Genomic DNA, 18,545 nt, shown 5'->3' with positions numbered 1-18,545 from the left:
GCTACATACTGCTGCCAACACTGCTGCTGCTGTTTTTGAGTTTGGATAATTTAACACTCATGCTAATTTTGTGGTTGTGGCGCACCCCACGCAGTGGTAATTCCATACAGCGCACCACTGTGCGCAGCCAATTTGGTAATTTGGTAGGCTGGACTGCGCCAAGATGGGCATGGCGGCACACCAGGGGAAGTGTCCACATTTTCAGCCTGGTGCAGTGAAAATATGGGGACAAAAAGTTCCAAAAGTACCTGAAAGATTGCCAGCTCTGACTTGGACTGGTCCGGTGCAGACGAAGCGCACCCTGCGCAGTGGTAAATTGTCTGACTTGCACACACGACACCAAAACCTCACATGTAGGTTTTTCAGCGTAATAAACAATCACAGTGAGAGTGATCCCACTCACAAAAATTGCAAAGTGCGCTGGCCACACTCGCGGTGTAGATGAAGTGCATTTCAGGTGCACAGCATATAATTCATTAAAAAAGTCCACTTTTCCTTCAACAATAAGAATTGTTCCTGTTATCTGTGAGTACATGATTATTCCTCCAACCCTGACTACCGATAGAAAAGTTTATGCTAAGAGTCCACTGGGCCGGAGCCAGCTGGTGCTAGCTCACGCCAATGCAATTTGCTGAGTGTCGCCAAGAAGGTGCCTAGTGGCGTGCAGTGGCTCAAACTACCTCCCAACTGGCTCAGGCCGGAATTGACATTGGCGTGAAAACTGTCCTTTCTCACATCCAGCTTGAATACGGCAGGAAGGATCCAGACCTGCAGCAAACTAAATAGCCTGTTGATGATGCCGTCACGGTGTGAATGCTTGTTATCGTTCAAAGAGAGCTTCCGCTAGAGAACGGACTGATTGAAGCTGTGCTCTGTGTGACATGTTCCAATCTTTTCTTTGCAGAGAGCGTGACGGAAGTGAAGACAAACATTTATGTGACAAGTTTTGGTCCAGTGTCAGATACAGATATGGTGAGTATTCTTCTGCTGTTTGTGATTTTTGTGATGAATCCGTCTATGAAAACGGACCAATGCATTGTTCCAAACAGCCAAAAATGTAAACACTTTTGGTGTCCAACAATTTAGTCTTACATGCAGAAAAATATTGGAAATGAATGAATAAATGAATTAGGACTGAAATAGAGTGATGAACATTCAACATCACGTTTTGGTTGATGAAGACGGCCAATAGGCAACAGCAAAGGGCAAGGACAGGCGATACAAGAGATACACAGACGAGGCCACGACACATGGCTATGAGTCATTTCTCACCTTCTTTATTGTGAGTTATTTTGAAATCTGTGATCAATAAAAAAGCGAGGGAGCGATAATCAAACCGCAACATTTCGTGGGATGACTTCCTTGTCCCGGGCGGCATGGCGGTCTAGTGGTTAGCGCGCAGACCTCACAGCTAGGAGACCAGGGTTCCAATCCACCGTCGGCCATCTCTGTGTGGAGTTTGCATGTTCTCCCCGTGCATGCGTGGATTTTCTCCGGGTACTCCGGTTTCCTCCCACATTCCAAAAACATGCTAGGTTAATTGGCCACTCCAAATTGTCCATAGGTATGAATGTGAGTGTGAATGGTTGTTTGTCTAAATGTGCCCTGTGATTGGCTGGCCACCAGTCCAGGGTGTACCCCGCCTCTCGCCCGAAGACAGCTGGGATAGGCTCCAGCACCCCCCACGACCCTCTTGAGGAAAAAGCGGTAGAAAATGATTGAATGAATGAATGACTTCCTTGTCCCATTTATGAATTAATTCATTCATTTTCTACCGCTTTTTCCTCACGAGGGTGGGTGGTGCTGGAGCCTATCCCAGCTGTCCACTTTTATTAAAATAGAAAATATATACGTATCTATATAAAACATGTCCCGAGTTTAATTATAAAATATTAGCTAGATTGAATTTTATCTTTTAATGTTTAGATTTATCCCGGGTGCGTTCTTTCAGCGCAGAATAGATAGATAGATAGATATTCCTTTCCACGTATGCCATTGATTTCGGAAAGGTCATTCCGAAAGATTCCATTCGGAAAGAGAAAAACTCCTCACTTAAACATGGCTACTGACAAGCACCTTCCTTTGGAAAACCGAGGTTCCACTGTACTGTCCCCAATCCAGTGCAGGAACGTGTCCAAGGTGTGTATAGAAGTACCTAAAAAAAGAATCTTTTACGATCACTACTAATGTGATTTGCAGTCGATGGCCTTGCAGATGTCAGCGATAGGCTCACCGCCCAATAAACACTCATTTATTTGAGAGGGAAAAATCTACATGGTCCGCCCAAACTGCCCAAACACTGCATTAGTGACATTCCGTGAGGCATTTAATAGCCCTTGGATGAGTGCCTTTAAACAGCAGGCGCAGGAGATGGTTCAGTCTTTGTCTCGGGATCCTAGTATGTAGCTTTTGACACATTTGATCATGCAGCTCTAATTGACCGCCTTGGGCTAAGGAAGTTTTTCCAGTTCAGCTCGGAGCTGTCTCGACATCTTGTAGGATGTAGTAAGATTAGCGGGCTTTGGAGTTCTTTGGTCTTGTTTCGCTCTCTAACAAGAAAGTGCTGCGGTGTAGTTCAGGGCTGTCAAAGGCAAACTTCACACAAATCCGCAAGGATCTCTTCAAATAGATATATCACTGACAATAATTAGGGTGGCTGAGGTTTTTAGAAAGTATTCCCCTTTCTTTCATTAAAGGGGTACTTGCAGGAGATTATGTAAAAGTCTGTCCTCACTATCGTCAGGCTGTCAGGCAACGTGGCAAATACTTGATGAACTCATCACGAATAATTGTTATCAAATTCATGTACGGAGTCCAATCCCTGGTTGTGCATGACTGATAGCAGGGGTGCCCGTTACGTCAAATGTGGCCTTGCAGATGTCACATGACATGAGTCGGCTAACATTAACCGGATTCACGCTTGCTCCCCCAAAGATGAAGTTGTAGCGTTTACTTGTAGTGGCCAGTTATGTAGAAAAAAAACCTGAATTGTTTAATGCCGCCCTGTGATTGGCTGGCAACCAGTCCAGGGTGTACCCCGCCTCTCGCCCAAAGACAGCCGGGAAAGGCTCCAGCACCCCCCGTGAAAATGAATGAATGAATTAATGTTTGAGGGCTTTGCTTCATGTCCTGAACTCCATTATAGAAATGGTTGTTTTCTAAACTTCCGCCAGTTAAACTATTATTTTATGATGAAATGGAAAGTGTGTCCTCTGCTGACACATTTTCAATGTGTCGCCTTGACTTCGGCTCCATCGTCTTTTGTTAAATCATTTCCATTTCTAGTGTATCAGTAATGTTTGACAGCAAATGATTACTGGACGTGATACATGAAGTGTATGTTTAACACACCCATACTACTCAGGTTATGTACACAACGACCGAGGAATGATGTGTAATGATTAGGGATGTCTGATAATCATTGGCCCGAAAATCGGTTGATATCGGTGTCAGATTTTTACCCAATTATGAAAACCAATATTTGAAAAATGCTGTATACAACACATATGTGTTCATTCCACCACAGGAGATATGTCATGTTACACATATCGGTATTGATATCAGTATTGCAATTTGAGAGTTGGACAATATCGGCATATCGGTATTCGGCAAAAAAGCCAATATCGGACATCCCGACAGTGTGGGCACCCCTGACCTATAGATTCTTTTTCCATTCTTTTACAGAACATACTGGATGTGCATGCATAATATTAAGACAAAAAATCCTTTACGAGACCATTCATGCTCATCCGCTCACAGCCTGAGGACATCGGGGTCATGAGAATATGTTAGTTCTCTTATCACAATAGAGAGTACTTTATCTTTTTCAGCAGATATCACCTCTGGGGTTTTCTGGCCTGACTTTGTAGCCCCTCTCTTGTATTGTCTTGTTTTGAAACACCATGAATCAATGGTCCGATACGAGGGCGTACAGATGGCATGTGGGGGACTTAAGAAGAGTGTGGTTGGGTGAATACGGCCCACCGTCCGGTCCCCCCAGGACTGCACAGGCGTGTTGTTTAGATTGGTGCAGCCTGATGCTGCGTGGACTTTTCCACAAAAATGGAATTTTAGCTTCTCACCAAGAGAAGCAAGTCTCATGGGGTCTTGCGGAGAGAGCAAGGATTAACAGATCCCAAAAGGTCCATCACTGTGCAAAATAGAATGTTGTAGAAATCATATTTTGAAGGAGGCTTCTACATATACTGTATGTGCCTGTGGCTTATTCATTAAATGTTATTATTATTACACATATGCAGTAGATTCACTCTTAATACAGGGGTGTCCAAAGTGTGGCCTGGGGGCCAGTATAAAAAAAAACAAAAAAAAACATAAAAAATAAAAAAATCAGCAATAATTTATAGCTAAAGTTATAATCTAATGAGAAAGGTCATATTTTTGTGTTGTGATATTACAAGGAAACAAAAACACCAAAAGTTACAAATGTAACAGTTAGTGATTGTAAAAGTACCAGATGGAGGGGAAAGATTTAATAAGCTTTGCTTCTTCCTACTCCTTTTCGGACTGAATGTGGAACTGTGATTATGTGATGCATTCAGTTGTAATCTGATGCATGTTCAAATGAAATAAAACCATTACCATTACCATTACCAAAGTTGATGGAAGGCTGTTTTTAACGTCCACTAGCAAGCAGGACAGTGCCCCCAGCCGGCTGTAAAGAGGCACGACGTATCCTGTATGTGTTTGCTAATGACCATGTATCTCAGGGGTCAAATTACCCCCCTTTGTGGGTGAAATGATCCACCAAATACATTTATTATCGTACGTCTGGCAACGCTGTTCCAACTCCACAGTTTGCCTCTGAAAGAAGAACAGCCACAACCCGAAAGCACTTTTACAGTGAGAATGTTGGAATGTAAAAGCAACATTTACACAATAGTACGCTGCATGCTCAGCTTTGGGGTTACAACCTGAAATGGTATTACCCCAGTGACATGCCATTGTAGCCCTGAAGGTCCAACAATGTACCTTGAAAGTATTTATGCATCAATTTCCAGACGAGGCTCGGGCCATCATTTCTAACGGGCTCGCACCGTCTGCATTGTCACTTGTGGGCTGGATGTTTCAATATCATCATCATTGTTGCACACCCAAGACTCGGCGCGGCCTCAGGCAACGCTGTTTGCATTCTCCGTGAGCACATAAACACGACATCAAGGCATCAAGCATTCTGTTTCAACACTCCAGTCTCACCTCCAAAGGTTCACCGCAGTCAGTGAAAAAGTGTCATTTTGCACTGTGATCAAAAAATATGACGTTATTATGTAGTACAGCGTCTCTATTGAATGAATACAATGGTTACATTGCAGTACTACATTGCAGTAGTACATGCCAAGCTGAGCTGAAATGTTGAAATATCCCGGAAATGTGTTGAAATCTATTCACGGACTGAGGATGGAACCAGCAACCATCAGGTTGGGAGCCAAGCACTCGACCTGAGCCACGCTACTGTGCACAGAATATTAATAAAGCAGACAAAAAGAGAAGACTTTGAAATGTTGGAATGCAAAAATGGAGATTGATTGTCAGAATGTATAAATATATGTATAATATGTTGAACTCGAGGATCGCACCAGCAACCGTCAGGTTGACCGATAACCAATCTTCCACCTCAGCCATGTCGCCCTGCGGATTAAGCAGATGTCCACAATGAAATTGTCCGTTCATTTTCCAACTGGAAAAATGTCACGGAAGCATTGAATTATGGGAAATGATTTAGCTTTGAATGAGCTGAAGTGGTTGAAGATGTGGCAGTAGCGAAATCTGACATGTTGGGATGTAAAAATGGAAATGTGAAATTACGTGAGGACTAGTTAAACATTTTGATGCTGGAATGGTTGGAAGCCACTGAGTAGCAAGACTAGCTAGCGGACAAAAAAAAACGGTGAAACAAATTGAATGGTTATATGAGGATCAAACCAGCAACCATCGGGTTGGGAGCTGACTGATCTACCACCTGAGCCATGTCGCCCTGCAGAACATGTGAATGTTATTAAAAATGGATTTTCCACCTTAAAGGAGTGCCATTTCATTTGTCCATTGTTAGCAGAATAAAAACAGTGGAATTTGAAATGTTGGATGTAATGTAGGATCAAACCAGCAACTGTCGGGTTGGCATAATAACCGCTCTGCCACCCGAACCGTGTCCCCCAGTAGGATCGGTAAAAAGAAAAGCCGCAATAACGGAAAATGGGAAATTATATTCCACCAAAATAAAATTGCCCATTCATTGTCAACAGACAAAATGTGATATGAAATAACTGTAAATATGGAATATATCGCCAAGTCCTGATAGATAGCCAAATTGTTTTCAATTTGCTGAACATTTTGATGCTGGATTGGTTTGAAGCGGTTAAGAAAAAATGCATTCACACCACACCGAGAAAAACAGGCCATAGCGGGCCAGACTAACTAAGTAGGTCTAGACTCTGGACTTGAATAACGAGCACTATAAATTGCTGAAATTGGGACTAAGTTCCAAAAGGGAGTCGAGCGCTTAGTGGGCGGGTGTTGTGCCACTTCAAATGCTAACAAAGGAGGCGCTCTTGAACGCATGTTGACTTATTTGGTAATGGTAATGGTTTAATTTAATTTGAACATGCATCAGATTACAATTGAATGCATCACATAATCAGTTCACAGTTCCACATGTCCAAAAGGAGTAGGAAGAAGCAAAGCTTATTAAATCCTACCCCTCCATCTGGTACTTTTACAATCAGTAACTGTTACATTTGTTCACTTCCTGCTTTCCATAATACAGTTTAAGTTTTTTTTGGTTTGTTTTTGTTTTTTTTTAATAATGTAACTCGTACCGAAGTACTCGGTGATATGAGCATCCAATGCCATAATGGGTACCATAGTAAGTGTCAATATAGTGATATATATAGCACATCATGACTGGTTCAAGACTCTTGATGTATTTTGTACATTTTTCATTTGATTCATGATTTCATCTGAAGTGTAAACACAATGACTGTGCTCGCAAGCGATAAAAAGTCAAATGGGGATGGGGTCAACGTTTGTTTTCAAAGTCGGCTCCGGAAATGAAATCGTTAGGCTCCGATACTCAGACTTAAATGTCAACGTGGAAAGGACTCAAAAATGTTGTTTTTAAGAGCTGCTGTGCCGCTTTGGGAAAAAAAAGGCATTTTCTCCTGGAATGCAAGCTGGCTGGGATATCTGTCAGCGTTTTCCATTTCTTCAGCCGACCGCAATCTTTACTCCTGAGGAACAACAGCATCCCGGTTTCATGACAACCGATCCTGCACTTCTTTCAGCGGCGGCACCTTCAGGAATAATCAGTGTTGTTTTAGATACTGTCTAAACCTTCCTGTGAGTGAAAATGTCAACTTGCTAATGCCAATTTGATTCATCCTCAAGCGGGCTACGACTGTATTAAATGGGAAAAGCTCCCTCCCTCCCTAAAGCCACACCATGCGGGCATCAAACGCTTGGAGAAATTGTTGAAAATGAGCTGTTCCTCAAACAAATAACCGCGTATATCCGAGGGATCTATTTCTTTGACATGCACTGTATCGCCGCTGGTGCAATTACGCATCTCTGGAAGCGCAACTGTCCCAGAAATGTCTTCACCGGAACCCCAGCACACCACACCTCCCTCTCCTCTTTCAGAAATGCAACCGCATTCAACATTGAGTAAATAACAAGTACTGTTGTTGCAAGTCGGGGTGTGGACAACATCTCTGCACTGCGACAGACCAAGACCGAGAATGTAGGTTACGATCTTGACACTGATCTCCACTAAGTAGGTGGGGGGTGGGGGACGTTCTTACTTCGAGGACATTCATTCACAAGGATGTTTGTTCCAGAAAAGGGCCCGTTCCATTTTGGTGAGGATTGTTGGATATTATACAATCTATAATAGCTGTCACTCTAATAACTTCTCACTTTTGCACCATGGTACGTATCTTAAATGAGTGGGGTAAAATGGAGTAAGGACTGTTTTTATTGTGTCAAGGCTAAAAGTGATTAGATTCAGAGGGATGTTGCTACTCTGCTGTTCTACTAAGGAGTTGCCAAGGACATGCAAAAACAACAAATCACCAGGTGAACCAAACAGGTGAACGTCCATCATCATTCATTCATTCATTTTCTACTGCTTATCCTCATGAGGGTTGCGGGGGGTGCTAGAGCCTATCCCTATTATGTCTTCGGGCGAGAGGCAAACCCTGAACTGGTGGCCAGCCAATCACAGGGCACATATAGACAAACAACCATTCACACTCACATTCATACCTATGGACAATTTGGAGTCACTAATTAACCTAGCATGTTTTTGGAATGTGGGAGGAAATCGGAGTACCCGGAGAAAACCCACGCATGCACGGGGAGAACTTGCAAACTCCACACAGAGATGGCCGAGGGTGGGATTGAACTCAGGTCTCCTAGCTGTGAGGTCTGCACGCTAACCACTCGACTGCAGCCCCGTCCATCACCAACTAATAATTATTTTATTCAAAAATTCATGTGAAGCTAGTTGTTTCGATGAGTAACAGTAATGGGTTAGGCCCGAGACCAGGGGTGGGCAAACTACGGCCCTGGGACACATGCGGCCCACCAAGTGTTTGAATCCAGTTGCTTTGTAAGTATTTCAACTTTGAACATACAAACTTACTTAAATTACATAGTTTGATGTGGGGGCTGCAAGTGGTTAGCGTGCAGGCCTAAGAGACCCAAGTTCAATTCCACCCTTGACCATCTCTGTGTGGAGTTTGTATGTTCTCCCCGTGCATGCATGGGTTTTCTCGGGGTACTCCGGTTTCCTCCCACATTCCAAAAACATGCTAGGTTAATTTTGTTAACTCAATGCGGCCCACTAGCCAAAATATTTGCCCATCCCTGCCCTAGACTCACCAAAAGCAAACACAAACAACAACATATGGGAAAAAGGGCAAAAATGTCCAAAAAACAAGGATAATAAATAGGTCTGCTTTCTGACTATGGAAATGTAAACACAGTCACATCTGAGTGGGCTGAAATCAGAGGATATTTTACATTTTGAAATGAAAAAAACATGAATGGAATACTTTTATCACCAATAGTTGATGATGCAATACATCCTTGGACAATTTTTCCAAGTATCTTTTATTTTTATGGCTACAGAATCCTCAACAAACGATGCTTGTGGTTAAAGAAGACGCAGTTGCAGATGCCATTGCTATCAAGACACTATGCCAAGGCACTCGTATTTTATTATCACTACTACGCATGCGCGGCTAACCTAAGCTAACCAGTCGGTTCACACTGGCCGTCGCGTACGCGAGCTCATGTTCGAAGAAGAGTGTTTGCAGACTCACTTGAGAGTGCTGGTAATGGTAATGGTTTAATTTCATTTGAACATGCATCAGATTATATTCAGTTCATAGTTCCACATGTAGTTCCACAGTAGGAAGAAGCAAAGGTTATTACATTTACATTTCATTACATTTGTTCACTTCCTGCTTTCCTAATATAATTTAAGTTTTGTTTTTTGTTAATTTTAATTTTAATTTTAATTTTAATTTTAATTTTAATTTTAATTTTAATTTTAATTTTAATTTTAATTTTAATTTTAATTTTAATTTTTGTACCAAAGTAGGGGGTGATATGAGCATCCAATGACATAATGGGTACCATAGTAAGTGTCAATATAGTGATAGTGATATATATATATATATATATATATATATATATATATATATATATATATGCTTTTTAACGTAGTGCTAGCATAGTGTTTCAAGTGTACTTCTTCCCTGAGATCATATTTCTCCTCTCTTGTAGAGAAGTATTGGATGACATTTTTAGCTAATTGCTTATTTTTAGCCTTTTTTATTTTAGCTTTTTTGCAGTACATTTAGCGAGTGAAGATTGCTTTTATAGTTATTAGCCCATATTTCCACACAATAAGTAAGATATGGTAGAACCAGAGAGCAATAGTGTTAGTGGTTAGTGTTTGTGAGTATTTCATTCACAGTATGTCAATATTGGTGACATTGTTTTTATTGCTAAATTCCATTCAATTATAGGGCCTTATGCTGGGTGTCAACGTAAATATACCGGCTTCTACGACCTTTTGTCTGATTTGCAAGTCAACATTCCCAATGGTTAATATACTAATTTAGGTAATGCAATTGTAAAGCTAACATCTTGACTAAGTAGGATTGACCGAGGCGGTAATTAGAGCCCAATAAAGCAGGTTGTGTTTACTTGGATGCAAATGAAGTCTTTGGGTTGGGAAGTTATGGACATTGTCCTTCATTTCTTTACTGCCATCTGATTACCTTTATGGAACAAAGTGCGCCCTGGTAAAGCGCCAGGATGTGTCGACGCCTCCAAGCGGGAAGATGAACACTGAAGATAACTGGAGTCGCTACGACGTGCACAGGTTCCACTCCCAGCAGGGAGATGTGCAGGGGGAGAGACTCCTTTCCAAGAAGGAGCGGTAATTAAAGCATTCATCAAATCTCTGACTAATCAGTGCAATGGCCAATGAGGCCAAAAGAGAGGAGATAATAGATACGCTGCCTGAAGAAAACGCCGTGTGTCATTATCACACCGGCGGATGTCATCTCTGGCCTGCTGTGCGTTGTCAAGAAGAAGACGTCTCCACATACATCATCACGCTTGTGCGCGGTAAGCCCGAGCCAAGACGTTTCTCCTGCAATATACACGTTCTTGTCAGGGGCGGTAAATCACAACTGTCACATGACTTGGCTAATGTAGACAAACAGCCGTATGTCGGGCTGGGGGCATTTTCAAAAGTACATTTACGTCTTCCTCTGTTGTCATGTGAGAGAAAAGAGCAGACTGTTAAACTATAAAGTATTGACAAAGACATCAAAGACTGAAATGTAATCCGGTTGATGTTTAGAAATGAATGGAGGCGTTGGTTTCAAGTAAAGAGGCTGCATCAATATTCTGTTGGCTATCACACAGCTTCCTGTCATCATCACGGTGCCGCTGTTGCTTTTTTCTAACCGTCTGGGCTCGTATCATTCAGTCTCATTTAGCTTCCTCGTCGTTTTGGACATTGACTTTTTCAAACCTTATCATTTTATCACCACTTCTGGCTCATTTTGTACGCAGGCCTTCTTGTTACGCTTGTCTTGTTACGGCAGTACCTGTAATTACCTGACCTTATTCACAACCTTAAATACCACTAGACCAAGCAATGTCAGTAAACGCTGCGTGTGAATGCAAAGCTGAAGCAAAACTGAAATGCTGTCAAAGTATGAATCCTGAAATGTACAATGAATGTTGGAATGGTTTGTTATTTTAAACATGTACAATAGCTATAAAAATGACTAAAAAGCTAACATGCTAACGTTAGCAACTGAGGGATGGTTCAAATGCTAACATGCTAACAAGGCTAGCATGCTACCACTGAACATGAAAATGCTTACACACCGATATATATATATGGTATGATATATGTATATCTATATAGATATATATATCAGCAGTGCTAAAAAGCTCACATGCTAATGTTAGCATACCTGTCTATGGGTGAACCACATAGACCACGTGTCTATGCACCCACTAAATTGAGAGTACAGAACAGATTTGTACATGTATAAGCTGCACCAGTCGGTAAGCCACATGTGTCCACATCATGGTATGCACGAGTCTGTGAGCACGAGTCAGCTCTTTATTTGACTGGAGCCCTCAGTCCATTGCAAATAGCAGAAGGTCATTCGGACTGACTCACGGCGTAATCCTACGAACATTAAATCATCACACAGCAACTTAACACTAAAACGTTATACCTCAGAAAAATACAAACATGTGCCAATATGAGGGAGGGGGGCTGATGTCATCGCAGAGCCCCAATGAATGTGTTGCTCAGACACAATAATGTAAAACCTTTGGTACATGTTTGTGTATTTGTCAGGGCGCACCTTTTTAGTGTTAACTTGCTGTGTGAAGACGACAGCGTGAGTCAGACTGTCATATTGTTATTATGCAATTATCATTGCATATAATGACTTCCCGCATTTTCCCGTGGGTTGACAAGCTCGTTGTGAGTCCACCGATAGCTTGTGATTGGCTCCCGCCCAAGAAAGTGTTACCATTTCCTTCACTGACTTGCGAGTGATACAGTATTTTAACAATGGGTAGTAAATCTGAACTAAAGGAGATTAGAATTTAGCTATAAATTAGCTGCAATGCTGTAAAAATCATGGGGTTAAAAGTTTAAGAAAAAAAGCAGGCGTCTCATCCACTGGAAATTACAGTAATAATCTCATTGTAATCCTTGAAGAAATGTAGCTTCCTTCCTTGCATCAGATATCGAAGTGGTTCTTTGGCCATGCATGCAGTTTGCAGCAGGTGCAGCAACAAATACGAGGGGAAGAATACAAATACAGAAGGCTGTTTGGAGATTTTATTTATCCAAACGCCGAAATACACCAGACAGGCAAAGGTTAAAACTATAGAAAAGGCAGCCCTGAGCGCTGACCGGGAGCAGGCAATAATCAGAAATCCAATAAACGAGCAGATATCAGGTGTTCGCAAGAAGAAGAGTAGAACATAGAGGCTGAGAGCAAAAACCAAACGGTTTAAGGAAAGGATTGCAGTCGTGGGGAGCCTGTTGTTCCATGGTTGGCTGCATGTCACCACCTCAAGATTCCATGTTTTTTAAGCAACAGTGGATGTGGCTATTTTCCCCAATTATGAGTACTCCAAATTGGAAGGGGGCGGGATGCAATGTTCGCCCACTAGGCGTCCACTCTCTGTGACATCCGGCAGATTTAAGGTTGCAGCAGACAAGCAGACAGCAGGTTCACAAACAAAGCCGTATGTGCTTTCTCCTTTGGGCAACGTGCCAAAACCAATATACAATCTTTAAAAGGCTCTGAACAGATTAAAAGACATTCATGACGGAAGGCGTTGTCAAATTAATCCGCCGGGTTTATGGCCCCTTTCTGTCCAAAACAAGCAAACAAATAAAAAGCTTTGGGCCTTTATATTCCACTGAATGTTTTATACTGACTTGTGTGGGATTATTGGATCTCGTAAATAAACCGTCGGGGAGGGAAAGGGGCAGGTAGATGTATGCTAAGCTATTTGAAAAAAATGTGGATGTCTTAGCTTCGTGTTGCAGTTGACAAGGCAAATAGTTCTTAGTGTAACACCTAATAAGGTACCCAGTTATTTACTCATTCATTTCATTTCTACAATATGCAGAGGTCCATAAAATACACAAGCCGAAAATGGCCCTCAGGCCACACTTACAGAACTTTGGGTCGTGTTCTGCTATGATTTGATTAAGCATTACCCCACCATGCGGAGGCATGCCGGCAGCAAGGTTCAATAAAGTCTTTTATTAAACCCGATCAGCTCACATGCAGCCAGACGGCACACAAAAAGGGCAAAGTGGTAGCAGTAAAAATAATAAAGTAGGAAAGCAGGCACAGCTAGGACTAACATCAACTCACCATGGGAGGTGGGAACTGTAGAAGGATGCCAGGAAACAGGAAATCAGCACACCAAGATGGAAAACGGATTGCATCCAACACACAAGTAGCACGTGAAGCAAGACTGAAGATGCAAAACAATGAATCGCCGATGAGCTGAACCAAATTTTCGGGAGGAGACGTCACACTATTTTCCATTGTTTGGATGGTGCTACAAATTGAAGTCAGGGGTACATACAGTATATAAACATGTGCTGCCTCTAGGTGGGACACCGATTGGACGCAATGATTCATTGAGTTGTGCTTGTGATGCATTTAGGCACAAGTTGAACGACACAGATCATACAGGATGCCTGGGAGAGTATGTGTCTGTAAGTAATGTGCAACTATAATTACATAAAATTACATAGTATGTGGAATCAAACTATGGAATGGATTGAGTAAGGACCTCAAACAATGCACAACGATGAGCCAATTCAAGAAAAATTACAAGCAGTTGATGTTTGCTAAATACAAGGATGAAGAGTCTTGAACCAGTCATGATGTGCTATATACAGTGCATCCGGAAAGTATTCACAGCGCTTCACTTTTTCTACATTTTATCATGTTACAGCCTCATTCCAAATTGTATTAAATGAATCTCTTACCTCGAAATTCTACACAAAATACTCCATTATGACAATGTGAAAAAGTTTGTGGCCAGACGAAAGCCATCAGACCAGAGAATTTTGTTTCTCATGGTCTGAGAGTCATTCAGGTGCTTTTTGGCAAATTCCAGACGGGCTGCCATGTTCCTTTTACTAAGGAGTGGCTTTCGTCTGGCCACTCTACCATACAGGCCTGATTGGTGGATTGCTGCAGAGATGGTTGTCCTTCTGGAAGGCTCTCCTCTCTCCACAGAGGAACGCTGGAGCTCTGACAGAGTGACCATCGGGGCCTTGGTCACCTCCCTGACTAAGGCCCTTCTTCCCCGATCGCTCAGTTTAGAAGGCCGGCCAGCTCTAGGAAGAGTCCTGGTGGCTCCAAACGTCTTCCATTTACGAATAATGGAGGCCACTGTGCTCATTGGGACCTTCAAAGCAGCAGAAATGTTTCTGTATCCTTCCCCAGATTTGTGCCTCAAGACAATCCTGTCTCGCAGGTCTACAGACAGTTCTTTTGACTTCATGCTTGGTGTTTGTGCTCTGACATGCACAGTCAACTGTGGGACCTTATATAGACAGTTATTATATTTCCAAATCATGTCCAATCAACTGAATTTACTGCAGGTGGACTCCAATTAAGCTGTAGAAAGATCTCAAGGATGATCAGTGGAAAAAAGATGCACCTGAGCTCAATTTTGAGCTTCATGGCAAAGGCTGTGAATACTTATGTAAATGTGATTTTTTTGTTTTCTATTTTTAATAAATTCAAAAAAAGTCAAAAAAAAACTTTTTCACATTGTCATAATGGAGTATTTTGTGTAGAATTTTGAGGTAAGAGATTAATTTAATTCAGTTTGGAATGAGGCTGTAACATGACAAAATGTAGAAAAAGTGAAGCGCTGTGAATACTTTCCGGATGTTATAATCTAATGAGAAAAGTCACAATTTTTGTGTTGTGATATTACAAGGAAACAAAAACACCATTTAAATATTAAAGCTACAAATGTAACAGTTACTGATTGTACCAGATGGAGGGGGAGGATTTAATAAGCTTTGCTTCTTCCTACTCCTTTTGGACTTGTGGAACTGGGAACTGATTATGGGATGCACTCAATTGTAATCTGATGCGTGTTCAAATAAAATAAAACCATTACCATTACCATAAAACACCAGCGCTGTTTAATTAGGACACTAATTAGGTCTATGGTGGAGATTATGTCAGCCCCTCACTAACTAAATACACACATATGATTGATTATCAGTCTATTGTAATGCATTTGTGAATACTCAAAGGACATTTGGTTTAAAAATTTCTTTTGTGAAATTCACTTATCACTGCTGAGTCTAGAACCAATCAAGCGCCATAAACGAGGGACTACAGCAAGGTTCCCCAACCTTTTTTGCACCACAGACTGGTGTGATTTGGGTCTTTTTTTCACGGACCGGCAATGTGTGGCAGGGGCTAAAAGCAAATGTTAAGTGCGGGGAAAATATAACTCAGGCCTGAGCTTGTTTCGTCGGTCCCATCAAGGTGTGATGGGAAACAGTGAGTCGTTAATAAATGATTTATTATCTCTGTGCGGCCCGGTAGCAAATGCGTCATGGTTGGGGACCCCTGAACTACGGTATAGACTGACATGTTAGCACTGAGTGAGCTCCTTGTTGTTGTTCTTTTTTTGACTTCCTGCTCTGTGTCTCATTAATATAACATTACTGACACATAGTCCTACGTTTGCATTGTAGTTAATATGTATTTTTTTTATAAATAATAGACCGATTTATTGAAAAACTATGTCAACGTGAAGTCACAAATCCAAAGCAAGCATCCAAAGCAAGTGTTGCTGTATGAAGATGCGCACCCATATTACTGGAAACGACAGTGAAAATGTATAATATATAAGCTTCATAGCTAAGACAGTAGTAATAAATGTAACTCTCATATCAGTGCTATCCATACAGCCAAGCAGACAGCACCAACATGAACAATTCATTCCCTTTGACACATCGGATGGGTGTAAGTGAAGCCGGAATACCGCCGTGTGGGTGTGAATGTCGTCAGGAGGAATTGGCTCCTCAGCTCAGCACTCTGATTTACCTTCAGATCATTTGAATCACTGAATAGCCTCCCCTTTGAAAGAAAATGTGCTGTTAAACTGTAAAACTATGTATAAATGAGGGAATAAATAGCATAATGGTGGAGGGGAAATGTTTTCGGTTGTCCCAGTTCTTGAATTCTGAAGACAAGAAAAACTGTATAGAATTGTTAAGTAATGCTGGCAGACTATCAGCCTTGTAAGCTCCAAGCAAAACAGCCTAGAAGGGCTTAAAAAGATACAAGCGAGGGGGGTGAAAGGGTTCTCCAGCTTACACAACACGCACAGATACAGACGTGACAACCAGATCATCACAACAAGTCAGCGCCGAGTGCAAAACCCTTTCAAGTCTAATCTACTCCAACCTGTGACGTTGCCAAAATACTCTGAGTCAACCTGCTAACCGCGTAAGTATTTGGCCAACGCTTGAAAAAAACAGCTCCACTGTGATTGGTCACAGTCCCGAGCCCTCCTGAGGACTTCCGGACTACTGCCGAGCTCATTTGATCTGATTACTTACACAAAATAAACGCAGTGAAATTGTTCCTTACAGCTTCTGACTCTTCAGCACGACGTTCAGCAAAAGTTTGGCGGATAGTCAGGCTTCGTATTGGACCGTGTTCTCAAAAGATGAGCATATTTTTTTCTTCCTAGCCAGGAATCAGAAACGCTGACCACTTCTGCCCGATGCTTGCCTCTTTGGAAAAGCAAAACAAAATTACACCGGAACAAACATTTGAACAGAGCTCATCAGAGAAGGGGGTGGGCGGGTTGACCGCGTATCTAAGCATGCCCATATAAGGAAGTCTGGGTTGCATTGATTCCAGTAGAAGTCGATGTTAGAAACAACAGAGCATACAGAGCCATCCAAAACGTCTTTCAACGCACAAACCTCATTACTATTATCAAACAGTGATACAGAGAGGAGTACTGTCGTACCTCGTTCCTGAAATGTTCATTTAACTTGATTTGCGCTCCCTCCAATTCAAACTGTACTGCCTTTTCAGTAAATTTAAATATTTGAGGAGTTGAAAAATGTATGCAATTCGAATCAAATTGTATAAATTTACCTACCTTCATTTCTGTATGATTGTACATATTCATGCAAAAAGCATAATTTTGATTGAAACATTATTTGGAAAAATACTGAAAATGCACCGCTGCACGGCGGTCTAGTGGTTACTGCGCAGACCTCACAGCTAGGAGACCTGAGTTCAATCCCACCCTCGGCCATCTCTGTGTGGAGTTTGCATGTTCTCCCTGTGCATGCGTGGGTTTTCTCCGGGTACTCCGGTTTCCTCTCACATTCCAAAAACATGCTAGGTTAATTGGCCACTCCAAATTGTCCATAGGTATGAATGTGAGTGTGAATGGTTGTTTGTCTATATGTGCCCTGTGATTGGCTGGCCACCAGTCCAGGGTGTACCCCGCCTCTCGCCCGAAGACAGCTGGTATAGGCTGCAGCACCCCCCGCGAAAATGAATGATTAGTACTCATGGCAAAATGTCGTGTTGCTGCTGGATGCTCACAGTATCGGAGTGATAATATAAGTTTGTTTCCTTTTCCAACGGAAGAGGTAGGTTAAAGACAAAGATGGATTAAGCAAGTGAGGGGAACTAGAGTTGCATGCATCGTGCATTTTGGGCTAATCTTTTCCACAAAGAAAAACATGGCTTCCTTGCCAGGGGTGCTAATAGTCTAAATTGTAAAAGCTCTGTCCATTTGGTTTTTATGTTCAATTGTGTCCTGCATGGTCTTAAGCGTTGGATATAAAATAGCAGTTGGTGTTTTGGAATGCATGACGAATACAGCTGGCCTCTAGTGTCGGTGTGTGTTCATCTGTCCATGCTGACCCGCAGCCATTTCCTGTTTGTCCCAGGCTAACAATATCATTAGCATAATAGCAGATGGATTACCTTTAGAATGTTTTATAGCTATATATGTGACGGCATTGTTGGGAGTGCAAATGAATAATGAGATTCTAGGCACGCCTTTTCCTGCCACTGGTGTACGCATGTTTGTGTTTTTAGTGCTATTTTGAGGACAGAGGCAGTATAATTGTTTTATTGAACTGGCCGCTGCGAGGTCAGCCACATCAATTAACATCCTTCCCGCGCTGTTTGGAGAGGCCATTTTGCTGCGTAGAGTGGGGGCCTTACAAATCCCCCGCTGAGGACGATGGCCTGGCGTTCCAGCCACTGATAAATGATGACTAGTTATTGGGTTTCATTCACAGGGCAGCGTGTTCCACCTCGCCGCTCACCAAGAAGCCCGTATGACCGTATGAGCAAAAGCCCAATTATTGATCACTCAAGTCTGCACAGCTGCAAGACACGGCTGATCAGAAGACTGTTGCTAGGACACCAACT

General features: G+C 42.1%; 1 protein-coding gene across 2 annotated transcripts in view; it reads left to right on the top strand.

Annotated features, from left to right (window-relative positions):
* Positions 1-18,545, top strand: part of gabra3 (gamma-aminobutyric acid type A receptor subunit alpha3) — a 115,399-nt gene that overhangs the window by 71,374 nt on the left and 25,480 nt on the right. For both annotated transcript variants that reach the window (XM_058076970.2, XM_058076969.2), the window contains exon 4: positions 905-972. In XM_058076970.2, coding sequence (XP_057932953.2) covers positions 905-972 — 68 coding nt within the window. The remainder of the gene's footprint in view (positions 1-904; positions 973-18,545) is intronic.

Source organism: Doryrhamphus excisus, linkage group LG1, assembly GCF_037039965.1.
Source record: "Doryrhamphus excisus strain RoL-2023G ecotype Guam linkage group LG1, RoL_Dexc_Guam_v1.1, whole genome shotgun sequence".
Lineage (NCBI taxonomy): Eukaryota > Metazoa > Chordata > Actinopteri > Syngnathiformes > Syngnathidae > Doryrhamphus > Doryrhamphus excisus.
This window is presented reverse-complemented; position numbering and strand designations above follow the sequence as displayed.